This window comes from Hipposideros armiger, unplaced genomic scaffold, assembly GCF_001890085.2.
Source record: "Hipposideros armiger isolate ML-2016 unplaced genomic scaffold, ASM189008v1 scaffold_876, whole genome shotgun sequence".
NCBI lineage: Eukaryota > Metazoa > Chordata > Mammalia > Chiroptera > Hipposideridae > Hipposideros > Hipposideros armiger.
The window spans coordinates 79,562-97,812 of record NW_017732226.1 but is presented as its reverse complement, the minus strand read 5'-3'; the positions used below and the strand labels follow the sequence as shown (position 1 = coordinate 97,812).

General features: G+C 32.2%; 1 protein-coding gene across 1 annotated transcript in view; it reads left to right on the top strand.

Moving 5' to 3' along the window:
* Positions 1–18,251, top strand: part of PCDH15 (protocadherin related 15) — a gene marked incomplete at its 5' end in the record, with an annotated part of 518,446 nt that overhangs the window by 464,924 nt on the left and 35,271 nt on the right. The window contains 2 exon segments of the mRNA XM_019629964.1: positions 10,721–10,936; positions 17,617–17,705. Coding sequence (XP_019485509.1) covers positions 10,721–10,936; positions 17,617–17,705 — 305 coding nt within the window.

Here is an 18,251-nt window from a genome sequence, read left to right as displayed (position 1 = left end):
AGTAGTCATTTAAACTGAGATTTGATTGCTTTATTCAGTATTTTATATATATATATATATATATATATATATATTCTCTCTCTCTCTCTCTCTCTTTCTCTCTTTCTCTCTCTCTCTCTCTGTCTGTCTGCCTCTCATGTGTGTGTGAGTGTGTGTGTGTGTGTGTGTGTGTGTGTGTAAGTGTAATGTGTATAATTCAGGAATAAACATCATTTGGCGCACAGACATTTTAAGGTAGAAAAATCCAATATGTGCAAAGGATGGGAATCATGAAAGAAAGATTGTTCAGGAGAAAACAAACAAACAAACAAACAAAAACGCTAGCTAGTGTGTTTACGGAAATAGAAATAAAATAAATATAGTGCAAGAAGTTGAAATGGTAAACTGGGACCGCACTGAGAATAATGGACTTGTCTGAACGTCCGTCTTCTGGCAAAAGGGAGCTATCATTTTACAGCCTTTGCTGGAGTAAAAGAATGAGACATGAGAGCCTGAAGTTGGACTGTGTCAGCTGAGCTGAGAAATCCTGTAGCAGTAGGATACAGAAGGCTTGCTGATGGACTGGAAGCAGGGAACAAGGAGCGAGATAAAACAGTTGAAGAGAATACTGAGATTGTTAACTCAGTTCAGTTCGTAGGTGGTGGTGCCCTTACCAGGCAAAGGGAATACAAAACGGGGACCAACTATAGTAGCCAGAAGAGGGATGAGAGGGTGGGAGTGGAGAAGAAAAATTAAATTCGGCCTCGAGTGACTGAATGTAATGTAACTAAGACCAGGGGAATTAAAAATAATTAGTATGTCATTTAATTTGCTTTGAATGCTAAAGGATTTAGGATTTAAAACTATGGAACTATTGCAATATATAAATTTCTTAAACATTTTAATAATAAGTAAGCTTCTAGTAAACACCTATAACATTTTTTTTATTAAAAATCAGCATTGAAAACTAGCTTTCTTTTCAAATAGAGGTCTCAAATTGTACATGTGTTTCTTTTGTTACTATATCTATTGAATAGAGCACAATTTATATCTTTTCCATATGAATGAAAAGTTAGAACAAATAATTTCAAAGTTCATTTCAAAGCATCATTGACCAATATATGACTAGTCATTATAGAGGAAAAGAGTAATTATTTTTTGAGCTAATAATTCTTATTTTCCAAAATATTTTACAAGGAAAGGAAAATACACTTTAGACAAATGTCAATTATTGTATAATGCAAGTCTTTCTTATTTGGAACGCCCGTGCTTTCTGTAATACAGAATATTTCAGTGTATAAATTTTTAAAAATAATACAATAAATATTTTGCTTTTCTTCACTCAGTTTCTTTCCTTAATCTTCAAATAAATATTACCCCATGATATCTGGCACTGCTCTTTAAATTAAGAGTAAACTTAATTCTAATTAATTTTAATTCTGGCAAATTCTAACTGTAATAAAATAATAATAAAACTCCTGTAAAGGTCTTTGCAATTCAAACTGTGTTTCATGTCTCTACATACCATTATTAAATTGTTGTTTTTAAATAAAGTTATATTTCACTGACTAGAATATTTCTGAATTATATTGGACTTTTACTTAACTATACAAATACTAAAGGACATGTTGAAATGAGGAATTATTAATATTGCAATGTGATACCTTTTTTGATATTCTTATGAAAAAAATCACACTAAACTTTATTATTTAAATTGTTTTTTTCTCTTTTTTGTTTTTGATTTTGCAAAAGTTTTGAATAACCTTACATATAGATGAATCTACCCAACATTTTTTTCTTATTTATTTTTATCATATATTGGATGTATTGTTTTTAAGGGCTTTAACATGAACGTGTTTTTGTGGTTCCTAAAAACACAAGAGCCAACTTAAAGTAGTTTAAGTTCTTTTTGCCTTTTTCAAGGACAGCCTGGCCTACTAACATTAGTTGGTGAAAATATTAGATTTGACAATTTTTACCCCAACATTCTAAAATACTTTCACTATATATTAAGGAAAAGTGAGTCTAAATGGGGTTTAAGTGAGAAGCTAAAGTTGCAGTTAGCTTATTGGACTTTAATGGGCTTTGGAAGTTCTTAGGACATCATTAATTGCTTCACTAATATTTCTGCATCCATAGTATTCATTTATGCAACAGAGGGGAACAGTTATTTAGACTGTTAGAAAATTAATGGGCTCACCTTCTCCCCTGGATGATAGAGGCAATTATTTGGTGATTTTCTCTTAATGTGGGGCACCTGTGTGCATTAAAATTTCCAGATGAGGTCTTAGAAAAGTGCAAGTGATTTCCTGTGCCTTAGCTTTTATTAAAAATATATAACTACGGCAAGTATAATTATAATATTCATTACTGAATTTTGTTCTTTTAAAACAACCCTAGTCATAACTTTCCGGATTTTGCTGAGAGAAACTCCCAGAAGTCAATGAATCAAGTCTTCCACAGTCAGCTCTTCCAGATAATAATGACTGTCAGGAGCCCAGAATAAGGTTTTGATTATAAAGAAGCTGATGGAATAAGTAAATGACATTTATTCTTTAGTAAATTTGATCATTTAGAGTTGTGTTATACATCAGTTTTAATTTTTAGGCATAATTTAACCAAGCTTGTTAGATGCCCCTTTATTACTAGTATCTAAAAAGTGATAGAATGGATTTATCTTTTTTTATTAATCTTTCCCTTGCATAGAATATCTCTTTGAAATTTCTCTCATTTGGGGAACAAAATGCAGGTAATATTCATAATAATTTATTTTTAAAAATACTACATGGCTGTTTTGCTTTATTCATGCATACGTTAACTAATGACATTTTAGGCAAATAGTTTCCTTTCAAATTCATTCTTCAGAGCCACACAGAATTTATCAGGCCTAACTTCTAATATTGTTAATTTAAAAAAATATATGAGGTCCTCCCCTACTCCCCCCCAAAAAACAAACAAACAAAAAAAACAGTAAAGTAAAATACCTTGGAATACATTAGTTATAAATTAAAATATAAACAAATGTTGACTTACTTTTTAATCACTTTCCTACTTTTAGGGATGATATTTTATACAGTGGAGTGTATTCTTCTGTATTAACCTTGTTTGTTTTCAAGACTGAATTACATTCGTTGTAATTACAGATATAATAGATTTTACCCCCTATCATTTCATTCTGGTATTCCTTTGTCCTTTTTTTCTCTTTCAAAATGTTCTCTTGGATGGATTTTTCTAACACCATGTGTCCCTAGTATATAATTGAGATGTTATAAATTTTATTTTGTTAAATAAGGGTTACCTTAGAAATTTTAACATAGCATATACCTAAAAATACCAATGTCCTGATCATTATTTAGAGCCTTGCAACATTTAACTCCAGTCACTCCCTTTCCAATTTATATATTATTGTGGTTGAATATTTTACTTTATCTTTTTTTTAAACCATGCACAATGATAAAAATTGTTGTGTTGTAGAGTCCATGCTAATATAGAGTTATTCACACATTTAATGCTTTCTTTGCTTTTCTACTTCTTCCTAAATCTTAGACCTTCCACCTGGAATCACATTCCTTTCACTTGAAGTATACAATTTAGAACTTTCTATGGGTATCTTTTTATGTCAAACTCTTTCAGTGATGGTCTGGAAAAGTGTTCATTTCACTCCTGTTTCTGAAAGACATTTTCATTAGTTCTAGAATTCTAAATGCACAGTTATATTCTCTCACTTCACTTTGAAAATATTATTTGTCTAGCATCTGCCATTTAATGTCGCTGTTAAGAAGTCAACGGTCAGTCTACTACTTCTAAGACTCCACTTTTGGTCTAGGGGTAAGGGGTGTTCTGCAGTTTTTACATGGTGTGGGTTTGTATTTACTCTGTTTGTAGTTATCAGGCTTGAATCTGTCATGGAAAATTTTGTTCCATACTCTCTCTTCTTTTTTTTGAAACTCTAATTAGATGTTTGCCGAACCATTCTCACATTAAATTCTATCTTAAAATTTCTTTTAGATTTTTTTTTTATCTTTGTCCCTCTGTGAAGCATCCTGGGTCATTTCTTTTGCACTATCATGCAAATGACTTTCTCTCATCAGCTCTGCTTAATTTGCTAACAACTTCATCTCTGAATTTTTAATATCAAGTACATACTTTTTTTTCATTCCTAGAACATACTTTTTATTTGTATTCAACTATTCTCATTCTTCACTCATATTTTTAAGAACTCTGTTATTTATTGAAATATTGGGTTGTCAGAAAAGTCATGATGTATTTTTTCTGTTTTTCGTTGCGAAAATGCATCATGACTTTTCCGACATCCCAATGTATTGAACACACTTACATTATACTCTTTGTTAATTCAAATAACTAAGGCATTTGTGGATATACTTTGGTTTTTATCTCAAGAGACCCTTTTTCATGATAGTTTTTCTTTTGTTCATTTTGCGAATTATCTTATTGTGACTTTTCATCTTTCTTGGAATTTAATTACTAGAATTATTCGAGTCATAGGTTGGAGGCAGCTTTTTTGAAAAAGTGCATGGTTCTGTGAGGGATTTAGGCTATTATCAAAGATCACATTTCTCAAATTTTCAATTTTGTTTTTTCTATTCATTTCGATAGAGTTCAGGACCATTGGATTTGCAAATTCAGAATATTATAGTTTCTTCTTGAGTTGAACAAATTGGTGATGTGTGAATAAAGGCTACAAACTCTAATGATGGATTGGATTTGGTTATGGATTATCAAGGAAATTTTTTCTCTGCTGCTACACTCAATATTAAAGGTTAAGACAGAGAATTTTCTTTGCAGCTTTGAGGTGGTTGTTGCAGTGGTGGCTGGAAAGGAGAGAGAAATATCTTCCTCACCCTCATAGTGAGAATTTAGTATTCTGGGGAGAGAAGTCTTATTAGACTCACTTTCATGAGTAAACCTTGTGTCTTGCCTCTTATTCTCTGAGCCACTCAAGACCTCATAAATTAATTTTAAGGTAAAAAACAAGCAAACAAACAAAAAAACTTCCAAGTAAAAGCCACCATCACTGCTAGGATTTTTGTATTTTTTGCCTTCTCCTAAGGGTTACTTCTTATTTTCTTTCTCTTTCCTTCATATATCTAGGAATAATTCTTAAGACATTTTATCTAGTATTTAATGTTGTTTTCACTGGGATTTTAGTCCTGGTACTTAGTCTGACATATTCAATGTAGTGGTTTTAGAGTGAGACCTACCCAATTGTGCTGTCAACTATCTGTATGATTATGAGCAAACTACTCATCTCTCTGTGCCTCCATTTCTTCACCTATAAAATAATAAAATTTGCTCAATAAATGTATGTCATGCGGTACATACATATTTATGTGGCACCTAGAAAACTGTAAGAGTTCAATACGTTAGCTACAGCATCAGCGATAACATCATAAAATAATGCAAATGGACTTTCTGATTTAAAGAGCAGTGCACTGAGAGTTGATCTGAGATGGAGCCAACCTTAGTCATTGACTCTAACAGATGCGATGGCATGATAGCGGCAGAATTCCAGCTGCAGTTGAGGGATGATTGTGAAGTAAGAAACTGGAGGCAGTGATTGTAGAAAAATTTTCTGAGGAAGTTAACTGTAAAAATAGATATGGAAATTGTGTTGAGATAGTATAAGTGAGTATAGAGTAAAAGAAAAGTTTCATTTCATTTTAATGAGAGAGAGATAGGTATCTTATAGTCCATAGAGGAAAAGGTTGAAAGTACAGGGAGATAGAAATGATGAAGCATTAAATGCAGAAGAGTTGGGAAAGATTCCGATGAAGGCATAAATAAGTACCTTCTCTAGAGAGAAGAGTCATTTTGTTCCTCTGAGACTTGAAGAAAGACAGTAAGTGCAGATATAGATAGTTTTATAGTTATAGTTTGAGAAGATGAGAGATTTCACACTGATAGCCTCAATATTTATGTGAACCACAGCTTCCTCACCACTGAAGGAGACTGAAAAAAATATGTGATTAGAAGAAAAGGGTGAACTTTTGGAGTGAGACAAAGAACATAGAGTAGAAAATTTCCTATAAAAGCATGTTTGCACTCAGAGGTCATGGGCTTTTAGCACCATTAGAACTTTAGTCACCTGATTATTTCATTTCTTTCATTATTCTTCAGTCATCCAGGAGTAGGTTGGTGGTTACATTGATTTAAGAGGAGGAAGTTCCAGGTGTGGAAGTACAAAAAAAATGAGAACAATGTGACTGTGAAATCTATGATGGAGAGGCAAGGAACGTAAGCCCTGAAGTAATGAAGGCAAAGATGGTTTTTGTGGAACTAAAAATTCACTGTTATCAAAGAAGAAGTCTTAACTGAATAAGAAAGTCATGGGAGGTTGTGGTCAGAAATTTATACATTAAAGCTCATGCCTCCAGAAATGGAGTGTTTCCTTAGGAGCAGGTGTCTCCATACACCAAAAAACTAGAATGTACTTATGGCATTGAATTGATGCAGTAAGGCAGTTAAAGATTGATAAAATGTTTCATGACTAAGAATTTGAAATGGTTTATTGGGTGTGTCATCTATGTAAACATTAAAACCCATACAGAATGAAGAGGTAGACCGACAGCTAGATACCTCCAGCCTCATTATAGTCAGCAACAAGGAAGGGTAAAATGTGTGCTACATATAAATGCATGGATTTCAGTTGAGGAGGAGGTTGTGCATGATTGATTGATGAGGAAACAATAAGAAAAACTGGGAAAGAAAGGGAAGAAAAGTATATATGCGTATATATATATGTATACATATATATAGAGAGAGAGAGAGAGATCAAAGTATATGCATCTTGAGCTGAATAAGGAAAAAATTGATTAATGCATTATATTAAGAGAGTTACAATCTTATCATAATATGTCTGAAGTACTAAGAGTGTTCATTGATTTTTGTGCTTAAATTTGCATATTAATTGGTAAATGTCATGCATTAAAAACGTTAATTATTTGATATGATAATTATTTGATATGATAAAAGTTAGATAATTATGTCATCATATTGTACTTGGCTATATAATATATTAAATAGTACCTTTGATCAATATTCTTCTCATTTTCTAAAGAAACCTAAAACTCTGAGTGATTAATTTTGTTGACATCTGACTTTTGAGTCCACATCTCCAAGACACAATATAAAAAAAAATGTTAAATTAAAGTTATTAAAAGTAGGAACATATTGATACAATACACTCTGTGCTGCAACTCTCTTTTTTCACATCTTGAACCATATTTAAAATTGTGTCCTTAATTTTGTTGTAATTTTTTGTTACCTGATATGTATTTAAATACATCATATCTTTTAATTGATTTCATAATAAGAACATTTGATTGTTAACTGTGTATGATTGTAACATATATACTCAACATCTATCAGTCACATCTTATACATAGGTTTCAGTCTTAAATCCATTGGTTGTTGAAAATTGAACAGACTCAACATTAAACTTGAAAACCCTTTAAATTGCTAAATATAGTACCTACTGGAATTTTTATCAATCACTGTTTGACTTACTAGTAGCATTCCACTATATATACTTGAGAGAGAGCAGGGAGATTTGCAAGAATGCTAATGACCATGGCAACCATCCTCAATGAGTGTTTTCAGAAATGAGAGCTTTCAAATTTCAAAGAAGACCAAGCCCATTCAAAGAAATAGAAATTTAAATAGAGTCGTTACTAAGAACATACTGACAGTAGAGTTTTATATTTTTGAATATAAATGTAAACATGAATTTTTAAACCCTGAAATTATTTTTGAAAATTTACTCCAAATATGTTATGAAAAATCACAAAAGAAAATAGATGTTCCTGAGTTATAACTATTAATTCTATACTCAAACTTTTGCATTAAATGATATTTGTTTCAGGGAGGGTATGTTAAAAGAGCACCTTAATCTGTTAAACTAAAATATGGCTATTTCACGGTTATCATATTAATAAATTAGCAATACTCTAAAGTGAAATTACTTGTTCATTGAAATTATAAGTAAATCAGCAAGAACTGTGCAAAGAAGCTTAATGTACCAAGCAGTCATAATGACTTTATTGTAACCACCTTTTCTTTTCTAAATGATCATGTTGTATTACAGGGTTTATTTTAAAATATAAAGGTTTAGAATCTCACAACACAAAATTGAAAAATGTCAGACAGAAAACAGAACATATATTATGATCTCATCCATACAAAGCTTAAAAAGAGGAATAACTAATCCATACTGTTAGAAATCAGGATTGTGATTTTCCTGGGGAGTTGGGTCTGACTGGAAGGACATGAAGGACATTCTGGGATGCTGGTCATGTTGTATTTCTTGATGAAGGTGTTGGCCTCATGGATGTGTATATTTTGCAAAATTTTATTGAACTGTACACTTAAGATTTAAACTTTTTTTGTTGTTGAATATTATACCTGAATAAATTTGCATTAACAGTAAAAAGATTATTTCAAGAGAAATGCCTGTGTTAATCATAAAAAGGATAATGCTGAACCAAATCTTTGAGTTGGCATTAGTCCCAAATTGGCTCATAGTATGTAAAAGAAATGTCTTTAATTACTTGATTAAAACTCTGATTTTAACTTTAGTTGAGAATGTGCTTTTTATTTCTTATGCTATGCTTTGTTAAATGAATAAAAATTCTAGGGTTCAAAGCTTAAGAAGAAAAACTTTGATAACTATTTTTCCTTTGTTCTTTTTCTCCCCTTTAAGTAACAATCTGACCTTATGTTGAAATCTAATGACCATTCCTTTAATGCCAATACTAAGTTCTGCCATTATGTAAACCATACAGATCGTCTAAAAAGATAAGCTAGTAGTCGGAGCTACTCCTGTTCTAAAACTGAGAATTTTAACCTCTTAGAAAAGTCAAGAATACTTTACCCTGATGTGAAGTATCTGGGATTTTTAAGTTACCTTTTCTAACAATGTTAAGCACATATATGAAATTTGAAGCTGGAAAGTCAGGCTCATGCTGCAGGTTAATACACATTTATATTATTTACAATTATCATCATTATTATATCCCAACTTTACCACTTACTATGTAGACTTTGGCTATTTGAATTTAATTAAAACTAAACCAAATTAAAATGTCTTTTTTTTTAAAAGATTTTATTGGGGATTTGGGGCAGGGGAACAGTGTTGGGGAAATCGAGGAAGGGGAACAGACAAGTTGCTGCCCTTTTGTTCTTCAGTTTAGTTGTGGAGGATGTCACCCCACTGGTCCATGTTGACTCCATCACTGCGCTCCTCCCAGGTGAGGCAGACTGGTCACCAGCCTCTGGACGGCCACTTATGGCAGCTGCTGGCCACTCATGGTAGCTCATGGCAGCCCCACTGCAGCCTATGCCATCGCTGGTGACTCACGGCAGCCCAGCTCCAGGTCGAACTGTTGTTCACCATCTTAGCTGTAGAGGGCACAACATCACTGGCCCTCATGTGTGATCCGAACTGGGGCCCTGCTGCTCAGAGCTGGTGTCCCTAGACAACTCTTAACCAACGCATAACTCGACTGGCCCTAAAATGTCAATTTCTTAGTCACATTAGCCTCCTTTCAAGTATTCAGTAATCAGAACATATTTACAGCATTTCCATCATTGCAGAGAGTTCTGTTGGACAGCATATGTATATATACATCTATATATAGATGTATATATATAGATGTATATATATAGATGTATATATATAAAATACATTCCTCTGAGAGTTTTTTTTATTAAATAAGATTATTTTGTAGAATTATTAGCATTGTAATGGCAAATCTCAAATGCTTAATATATTATATTTAATAATAAATTTATTGGTTAAACTAAGAATAACCAATGAAAGCAACAATAAAACATAAAAATCACATATCTACTATAATGAGTAAGATGTATATAGCCTGTGTAAACTCACTAAGATTCTTCTATCAATCACTCTACTTCCAAATATTTCACTATGAAAGAATTCCCAAATTGTCATTCTGAAAAATTTCCCTGAAGTAGAATCCATAAAGTCAGCCTAATAGGTTATGCTCACAGCTTTATTAAAAACACACACTCCCCCTGTCACACACACACTCACAACATATACTAAGCAACTATTCACCTTTTTAAAATTCTAAATGTTAAGAAATCATAGCATGTAAGTCATAAGTACCTACCCCAGGAAAAAATCTGGTTAATCAGAATACAGGATAATGAAAAAGGAAGTTGGATTAATATTCTAACCCTCTCTAATTATGATATAACATTAATTAGAATCTCTGTATGCATCTCTGGGATTGCTGGTTAAAAGCTCTGAAATTTGATTTGTCTTATTGTCCTTTGAGGTATTTTCATGCCTTATTTTATTTTTCCTCCTTTAGGAAATAGGTTAGATAAACAAAAATACAATCACATGCTATGTGTATACATAAGACAATGATTAGGTAAACAATGAATCCCATCCTTAAATGAATTTGGATCACAGCCCAGAGCTGAACCCATCTGATATGCCAATCAAAACGCTTGACTCATAGATGTGTCTATGTCCTTTAATTCACACTTCAGTAGTTATTATTCTAATGACAACCATTCAAACCTGTGGACACAAAGTCTGTAAATCTAATAATGAGAAGCATAGACTTTTAGGAGGGCTTTCATGTATTACTATTACACTAGGAACATCAGTCTTATGAACATAGGTAATAAGCCTTTTAATAAAGATTTTTTTCCTAATCATTTATAACTTGTGTTTCTTCCCTTCTAGGCTACTGATAAAGATACTGGCAATTATAGTGCCATGGCATACAGGCTCATAATACCACCAATTAAAGAGGAAAAAGAAGGATTTGTTGTGGAAACCTATACAGGGCTTATCAAAACTGCTATGCTCTTCCATAACATGAGGAGGTCCTATTTCAAGTTTCAAGTCATCGCAACTGACGACTATGGGAAAGGACTAAGCGGCAAAGCAAATGTACTTGTAAGTAGATAAAACTTCAGATAAGGGGGTACGTGAAATACTAGTCAGGGGTCAGGGGTCAGTGTTTTCAACTCAGAGCACTTAACCTTATTTGAAATAGGTTTTCTAAAACATAAATGTGATTAATTTTCATTCAGGTGTTGATAGCTATAGTTTAGGATTAAAAAAAATGTAGCTTTATGGTTGTTTATTTTTTTGACATTTGGGAAATAACATCATATATTTTTATATGTGATTATCACGGTAATGTCATAAGCATTAGATTTGTATTTGGTCTGCAGACCTCATTTTTAATATAGAATTGGAAGGAGCTACTTAAAATTATAAAATGCTCTATAGAGTTGTGCTGTAGAAATTAAGCGGTTTTTTTTATTACTGTTTAAATTACTTTTAGGCCTTTTGTAATTAAGAAAACAAAAGGAGTTGATTTAAAATAAGTTTATGTTATAGTGGCTGTTTTTGCCTTGTTTTATCAAAATCCCTATTGATGACTTTGATGATCCTTGACTGTCATATTGGCGTCAGTCAATAATATCACTTTTCCATTCTGACTTTTTCTTAGGCTGCACACAAGCTCAGTGGTAGATTATTTGCAAGGGTGGTTTGATATTTACATTTATTTAAAATATTCAACACCAATGCATCTATCCTATGGAATCTCTATCAACATTTGGATTTTTTTCTGATGAAACTGAGTAAAACTTAGAAGATAATTATTATTGAAAATATCTGTCAAAGACAGAATCAAGTCTAATTTTTCTTTTACTCTTTATATCATATTAAATCTTCATTTTTCACAGTTTTCCTTGTTTACTTCTCTGGACAAGTTTAACCTTCATATATATGCAGACATCAGTGATCAAATAGCTTCCTTTTTAGATAATTGTAAAGACCAGTCACCGTGTTTGTTGTAGATATGAAGGCAAGAACATTCTTATTTATAACAGTAAAGCTGCATAAAATAGACAAAGGCTATTAAAAGCCAAGAAGCTTGACATAGAAGATATTATATTTGACATAGATTTTTGATCAAATTAATACCTGTACATTTTATGTAAAATACTGTTATTTCTCTTCCTGTTATTTAAGATATGCACACTACGGTGCTTTAAGGCTAAATAATAAGCTTACTAAGCATAGTTAAAAATAAATAACATAAATGAAATATAACTATATAAAGTATATATGTAATATGGACATAAGCAATGTGAAGTTTATGGGCTTATTTGTACTCTACAAACTATTGTGTGGAAATTGTAAAATATACCTTTAAAATTGTCCAAACTATATTTAGAAAAATTCAATTCAAAGAAATCATAATGTTATATATTTTTAAATCATAATATATATGTACAAGGAAGCCTTCTCAGCAAAGTAATATTTATAAGACCTGAAATCCTTTAAATCAAGAAAAGGGAGACATGGAGAGAAATAAAATCTTTATACAGAGGGAACAACAATGTGCCAAAACCAAAAAGGAAGAAAAATGATGGTAGGTCTAAATAACTAATAGATATTTATTCAGTCTGGAAGAGTGAGAGAGGGAAAGCGGGTAAGAGGCAGGCCTGAAGACAGAAGTAGTCAGTCGGTCTAAGGGCTGTAGGCCATATTTAAAAGATCGGAACTCCTTTTCTAAAAGCAACAGGAAACCATTGAAAAATTTTTAGTAGGAGTGAGTAAAGATAAGATTTTTAATTTAGATAAAAGCTTCTTACATAATGTAAATGTGGCCCTCCCCTGAGGACACTACTGCTGCCGCCTTCTCAAGTAATGGCTTTTGTGTTCTTTTCTGTATTTGTTAGCCAGTTTTCATACCACCTACTAGCAAAGTAGGATTCTCAGCACACCACATTGCTCTTGCTATATCTTCCCTCCTTCCTAAGAATCCAGCCTTGATTCTCATCATTGGACTTTGTCACTCCCTCACTGCCTCATGTTATTGCTGTGATCTCCCAAACCTTCAGTCAATCCCCAACATATCTCAATGAGTTTAGCTCACAAGTTACTGTTACTATCTCTGGAATTTTCCTGTCCTAATTTTTGGCATGTTCATGTTTCATTTTCCTCAACTCACAATTTCCTTGAATGCCTTTCCTCCGATGGCTTTAACCTCCACCCTATTACAGCCACTTAACAACCAGTTATTTTTGCCCTTACCAATTACTACAACTCTATAACCTTCATTTAAACAACCCCATTCTTTGACTGTAATACTGAATGTGATCAGCCAACACCAGCACATTTGTCCTAAACAGGACCTTCGATCCATTTAGCCTGCTATATTTTTCCTTTCCTCTCTTCCTGTTTTCTCTGTCCTGCTTACCAGCTTTGTAGCACATTATCAATTAGTGTAAGTGCTCAATCACATAAAAATTCAACTTCCTTGCCTTCTCTACATACATCATACTCACTTGGCAAAACCATAATCCTAGTTAATTACAACTTTCTCCTTTCTCCCATGCTGAATATGTCTGCAAAAACATACAAAAGTGTATAATTAGTCTTACTTTAAATTAATGATAAAATCTTCCAAGTGAACTCTTATATTTTCCAGTGACCACACCATATTTCCTGGTCCATTCTAGAAGAAGTCATCTCTTGCAATCTTCAATATCTTCTCACGCTCAGTATTGTCTAATTAATTGACATCACATTTCACTGAAAGATAAAATTAAAGCATTTAGAAAGGTACTTCCACAACTCCCATCACTAAATCCACCTACCTGACAGGATTTACATCAACACTCTTTGCCTTATTTCCTGTTCTTTTTGATGGATTCTCGATGCATTTACCTGGAGCCATTAACTTCCCCCGTGCAACAGATCCATTCCTGCTCACCAGTTCTAAGATATTGTTTGAGCATCTCTCCCATTTCTTAAATACATTGTCAATAATGATCTCCTTCCTTTATTTGATTATTTCCATAACCATTTTTTTGGTCTTTATATCTTCAAAAATATTTTTTTTAAGAAATCCTCTCAGCCTACATCTACTTCCAACTACCACTCAACTTGTTTCTCTTTCCAGAAATACTCATTGTTAGAATTGACTCTCATTTCTCAGCATCTAATCACTCTTAAAACCTCCCTAATTATAATTTCACTCTTAACACTCATTTAAAACTGCTTATATCAACATCATCAATCGCTATTCGTTACTGAGTACACTGGTAATTTCAGCCTTCGTCTTATTTGAACTATCAGCATTACTTGACTGATTGTTACCTTTACTAGGTTTTCAGGCCACTATTCTCTCTTGTCTACCTCTTACTTCACTGTCCTTTGTCCTGAGTCCCCTCCCTTTGCTGATTCATTTTCTTCTCCTGACCTTGTCCTATTATTGTTTCTTAGAGCTCAGACATTAATTCTCAGATTAATTCTCAAAGATTTAAATATCTTCGCTATAGATGATAGAAGAGACCAAAGATTCAGGGATATAGGATTTGTTTGAAAAATAAAAAATTGAACTGTAATAGCTTATTCTCCATTTGCCTATTAAAAATTGTGTGCATTCTACATAAATCATATATTGGGTTTTCGGAAAAGTCATGACACATTTTTGCAATGAAAAACATAGAAAAAATATGTCATGACTTTTCCAACAACCCAATAGTAACACTTTAAAAATTAAATTTTAAGTTTTAAAACTACTAGCAGTTAAGTCTGAAACAGCTACTTTTGGAGTTAAATGCAGTATGACTCTTGTTATTTTATCAGATTAGAAATATATTACTTTTATATTGTAATACAAAAGTATGTTTTCAAAAGTTATTAAGATCAGAAAATATTTTTGATAAATTGTGAGCTCAATACATATATTTTCAAGAGGATCTTAAATCTTTTTTGGTGTTGTTGTTGATTCAGTCAGAATTTAGCCACTAAGCTCATTAACAAATTAAAATTTTGCATTGAGTAAGTAATTTATCTTTCTGAGAAATTACTGACTTTCCATAAGAGGCAAATGATAGGGTTACTTATATCTGCTTGGCCAAATTTTGCTTCTAAAAGAGTCCCTAGCACATGAATTGATTGCATTCCAAAAGTTTACTTATAACTGAGCTTCCAAAACTCAGAACATATTTATACAAGAGGAAATTCTACTACTCCCTGAACCTACATATAACTAATGTTCTACTTTTCTGTTGTTTTACAATTCGTAAGAATCTAACAGCCATGTGTAATAGATCCATGACAAACACCATGACAAATGCATGTTTGTCATAATAGACTGTGTAACAATAAATTTCAAAATGTTAGTGGTTTAGACAACACATTTCATTTTTCTTTCATATGACACAACAATGGGAGTTTAAAAGGTTAGGTGATGTTCTTGACAGCTTTTCTGCAAATGGAGATTCAGAAACTTAATTTCTTCCCAACTTGTGTTTTTGCCCTTCTCTTTGACATCTTTGAGATAGAGATTGGGTAAGAAAAGGGACGTTCACATAGGAACATATTTAAGAATGTTTATTTCTTCCTTTGCACTAACTTTACATTGATCAGAACTCCATCATATGGTTCCATCAAACTACAAAGGAGGTTGAAGAATCTACTCTTTTTGAGATAACATTTCATGGTTACTATTTGTTCCAGGCTGTTTACTTTTCACCAAAATTTTTATTTTTATTTTATCTAATTTTATTTTTTATGTTCCTTAATCCAGTATTGAAAGAAAGGGAAAAAAAGAGAAGAAAAAAAGAGAGGGAAGGTGGGTGAGACAGAAAGAAGGAAGGGAAGAAGAGAGACAGAAAACAGTTTTACAATTATCATATATATATTTCTAGAAATTTGTGCTACTTATTTACACTGCTAAAAACATAAATACATCAACAAGCAAATAAAACAAAAATTGCTTCTGTGTAACTTCTATCTCTATTTTTTTTTTTTTTTACTCAGGGCTGGGTAAGAAAAGACAAAGTTACACAAAAACTGTGATAATCCTTTGTCTAACGAAGTTATCCTTGTGAAGACAAAATCTAGATTTATCTATGTTTGAGGAAAATTTAAACCTTTGGTCCCAGACATCTATAATGAGTTAGTGATACAGGGCTGTAACAGGCAGGCATTGTTAACTATTTGCTCATAGGTGGTAATGAAACAGATGCCTGGCTTCATATAGCCTGCAAAGCATGAATTATGGGGCTTACACAATGATGTGAAAGATTTCTAATTAGCTGTAAATATTTCACATCATATTTTGAATTTCTTCTCTTGAAAAACTGAAAGATCCAGCAAATCTGGACCTGTTTTAACACATGGTAATATTCACTGGAGAAGCGCTAGTAGTTGACCTCTTCTGATGAGTCACAGGCTTACTTCCACTTATTCCTATCGTTTCATACTTTTGGCTACTTCATTAATTTTGGTTACCTGTTTGGTCCATGAAAATATTGAATTTGTGACTCCTGATAGGACATCTATGAGCACCTATATGAAGACAACGTGGAGCCTATATCAAAAATACTTATAAATGTGAAATCATCGACTACAATAAATTATTTTCAGATTTATGCTACTAAATATAGCTAACCCAGAATATTCAATTCATGGTCCTGGTGCATATGCATTTACACAATTTTAATAGTGTGTAATATACATGCAGGACAATATATGATTTGACTTTATATCTTTTATATCTGTATTGGGTCATAGTAAACAGCACATGCTCTGGAATCAAACAGCCTACAGTAATCTGGTCAAAGTTATTAAATATCTCTGCTTTTCTTTTTTCTTCTTTCAGTTTTCTGATTTAAAACTGGAATAATAGTCATAACTACCTGATATAGTAGTTGATAGAGTTAAATGAGTCAAAGCCTGTAGCGTATTGAGGGGGAAAAGTAAAAGAATACATTATAAGAAGGGAATAAATGCTTCATTTTTTTTTCGTTTTTCTAAGTAAGAACAGAAAGAACTCCATAAATATTAAATGAATAGGAAATTCATACACAGCTGTTAAAATTCATTTTAGCCCCATATGTGTGTGTGTATATATATATATATATATATATATATATATATATATATATATATATAATCTTTACCTACACAAAGTTGGACAAAGCAGACATAAAGACTATATATGATGAATTTATGGAATAAATTATTCTAGTCATATCCCAGATTCTTAGTTACAATGAATAAGTGATTTCTTAAAATTTATAAAGCCTAAAGTCTTTGTTTTCCATTTTTCTGAGTGTTTTTTTTGTTTGTTTTTTTGGGTTTTTTTAGCTGAGCCATCCTGCCACCTGTTGACAGCTCAGCAGCAGCTCAGCTTGGGCTGGGCATTGAACTGCTGTTTTTCAGAGCTCAAACTCTTGAGCGAGTTCTTACCCAACTGAGCCACTCAGCCAGCCCTTTTCTGAGTGTTTTTAAATAACCCAATTAAAAAACAAACAAAAACACCTTCTTTCAAGCTCTAGTAAATAACCAAGAAAACAAACAAATAAACAGAAAATCTGCAACAGTCAAAGTCACTTAAGGTTCTGTAACTTCTTAGTACACAACAGTCTATAATTTTCAACATGCCCCAACATCCAGTGGAGATTGTATAACTAAAAATAACATTTATTCCTAAATTTAAAAATGTCTATGCATAGTAGGGAAGAAATAAAAATATTATTTTCAGTTATAGAAATTTTAATGAATAAAAGCCAAACATTTGATGTTTCTTCTTCTTTCAGGTCTCTGTGGTCAATCAGCTGGATATGCAAGTCATTGTTTCTAATGTGCCCCCCACTCTAGTGGAAAAAAGGATAGAAGAACTTACCGAGTAATGGATTTTTGTTTACATATATATTTATTTTCACATGGCTATAATTTTTATTGGATTAGGTCCCATTAATCATTATGTTCAGATGAATCATAAATATTTAAAACACTGTCTTAATAATAATTTAGCTCGTTCTTTTCCTGAAATAGGTAGCTTTATTTGAAATATGTGAAGATTCTGAGAGTACTTTCAAATAGGAATGGAAATTAGATGTCAGGAGATCTTATTATTCACAATGCTTTGATTGATGCATCAGTATAACCTTGAATGAAGCATGTAGGAAATAAATCATAACATTAATTATTTGAATATATATCTTGATTTTGTGGCCCAAAATTATTTAAATAGCTCATTATCTAAACAACCCAGGTAGTCTGGGGAATGCTATTTCTCAAAGTGATGTGTCTGCATGCTTAAAGTGTATTCCTTCAAAAAAAATGATGAATTCTAAACAATATATATTTTCAATTATTCTAAAATACATGCCATGTCCCTCTGCCTTTGAATAGTTTACACTGAACATGGCTGAACATGTTATTTTGACTC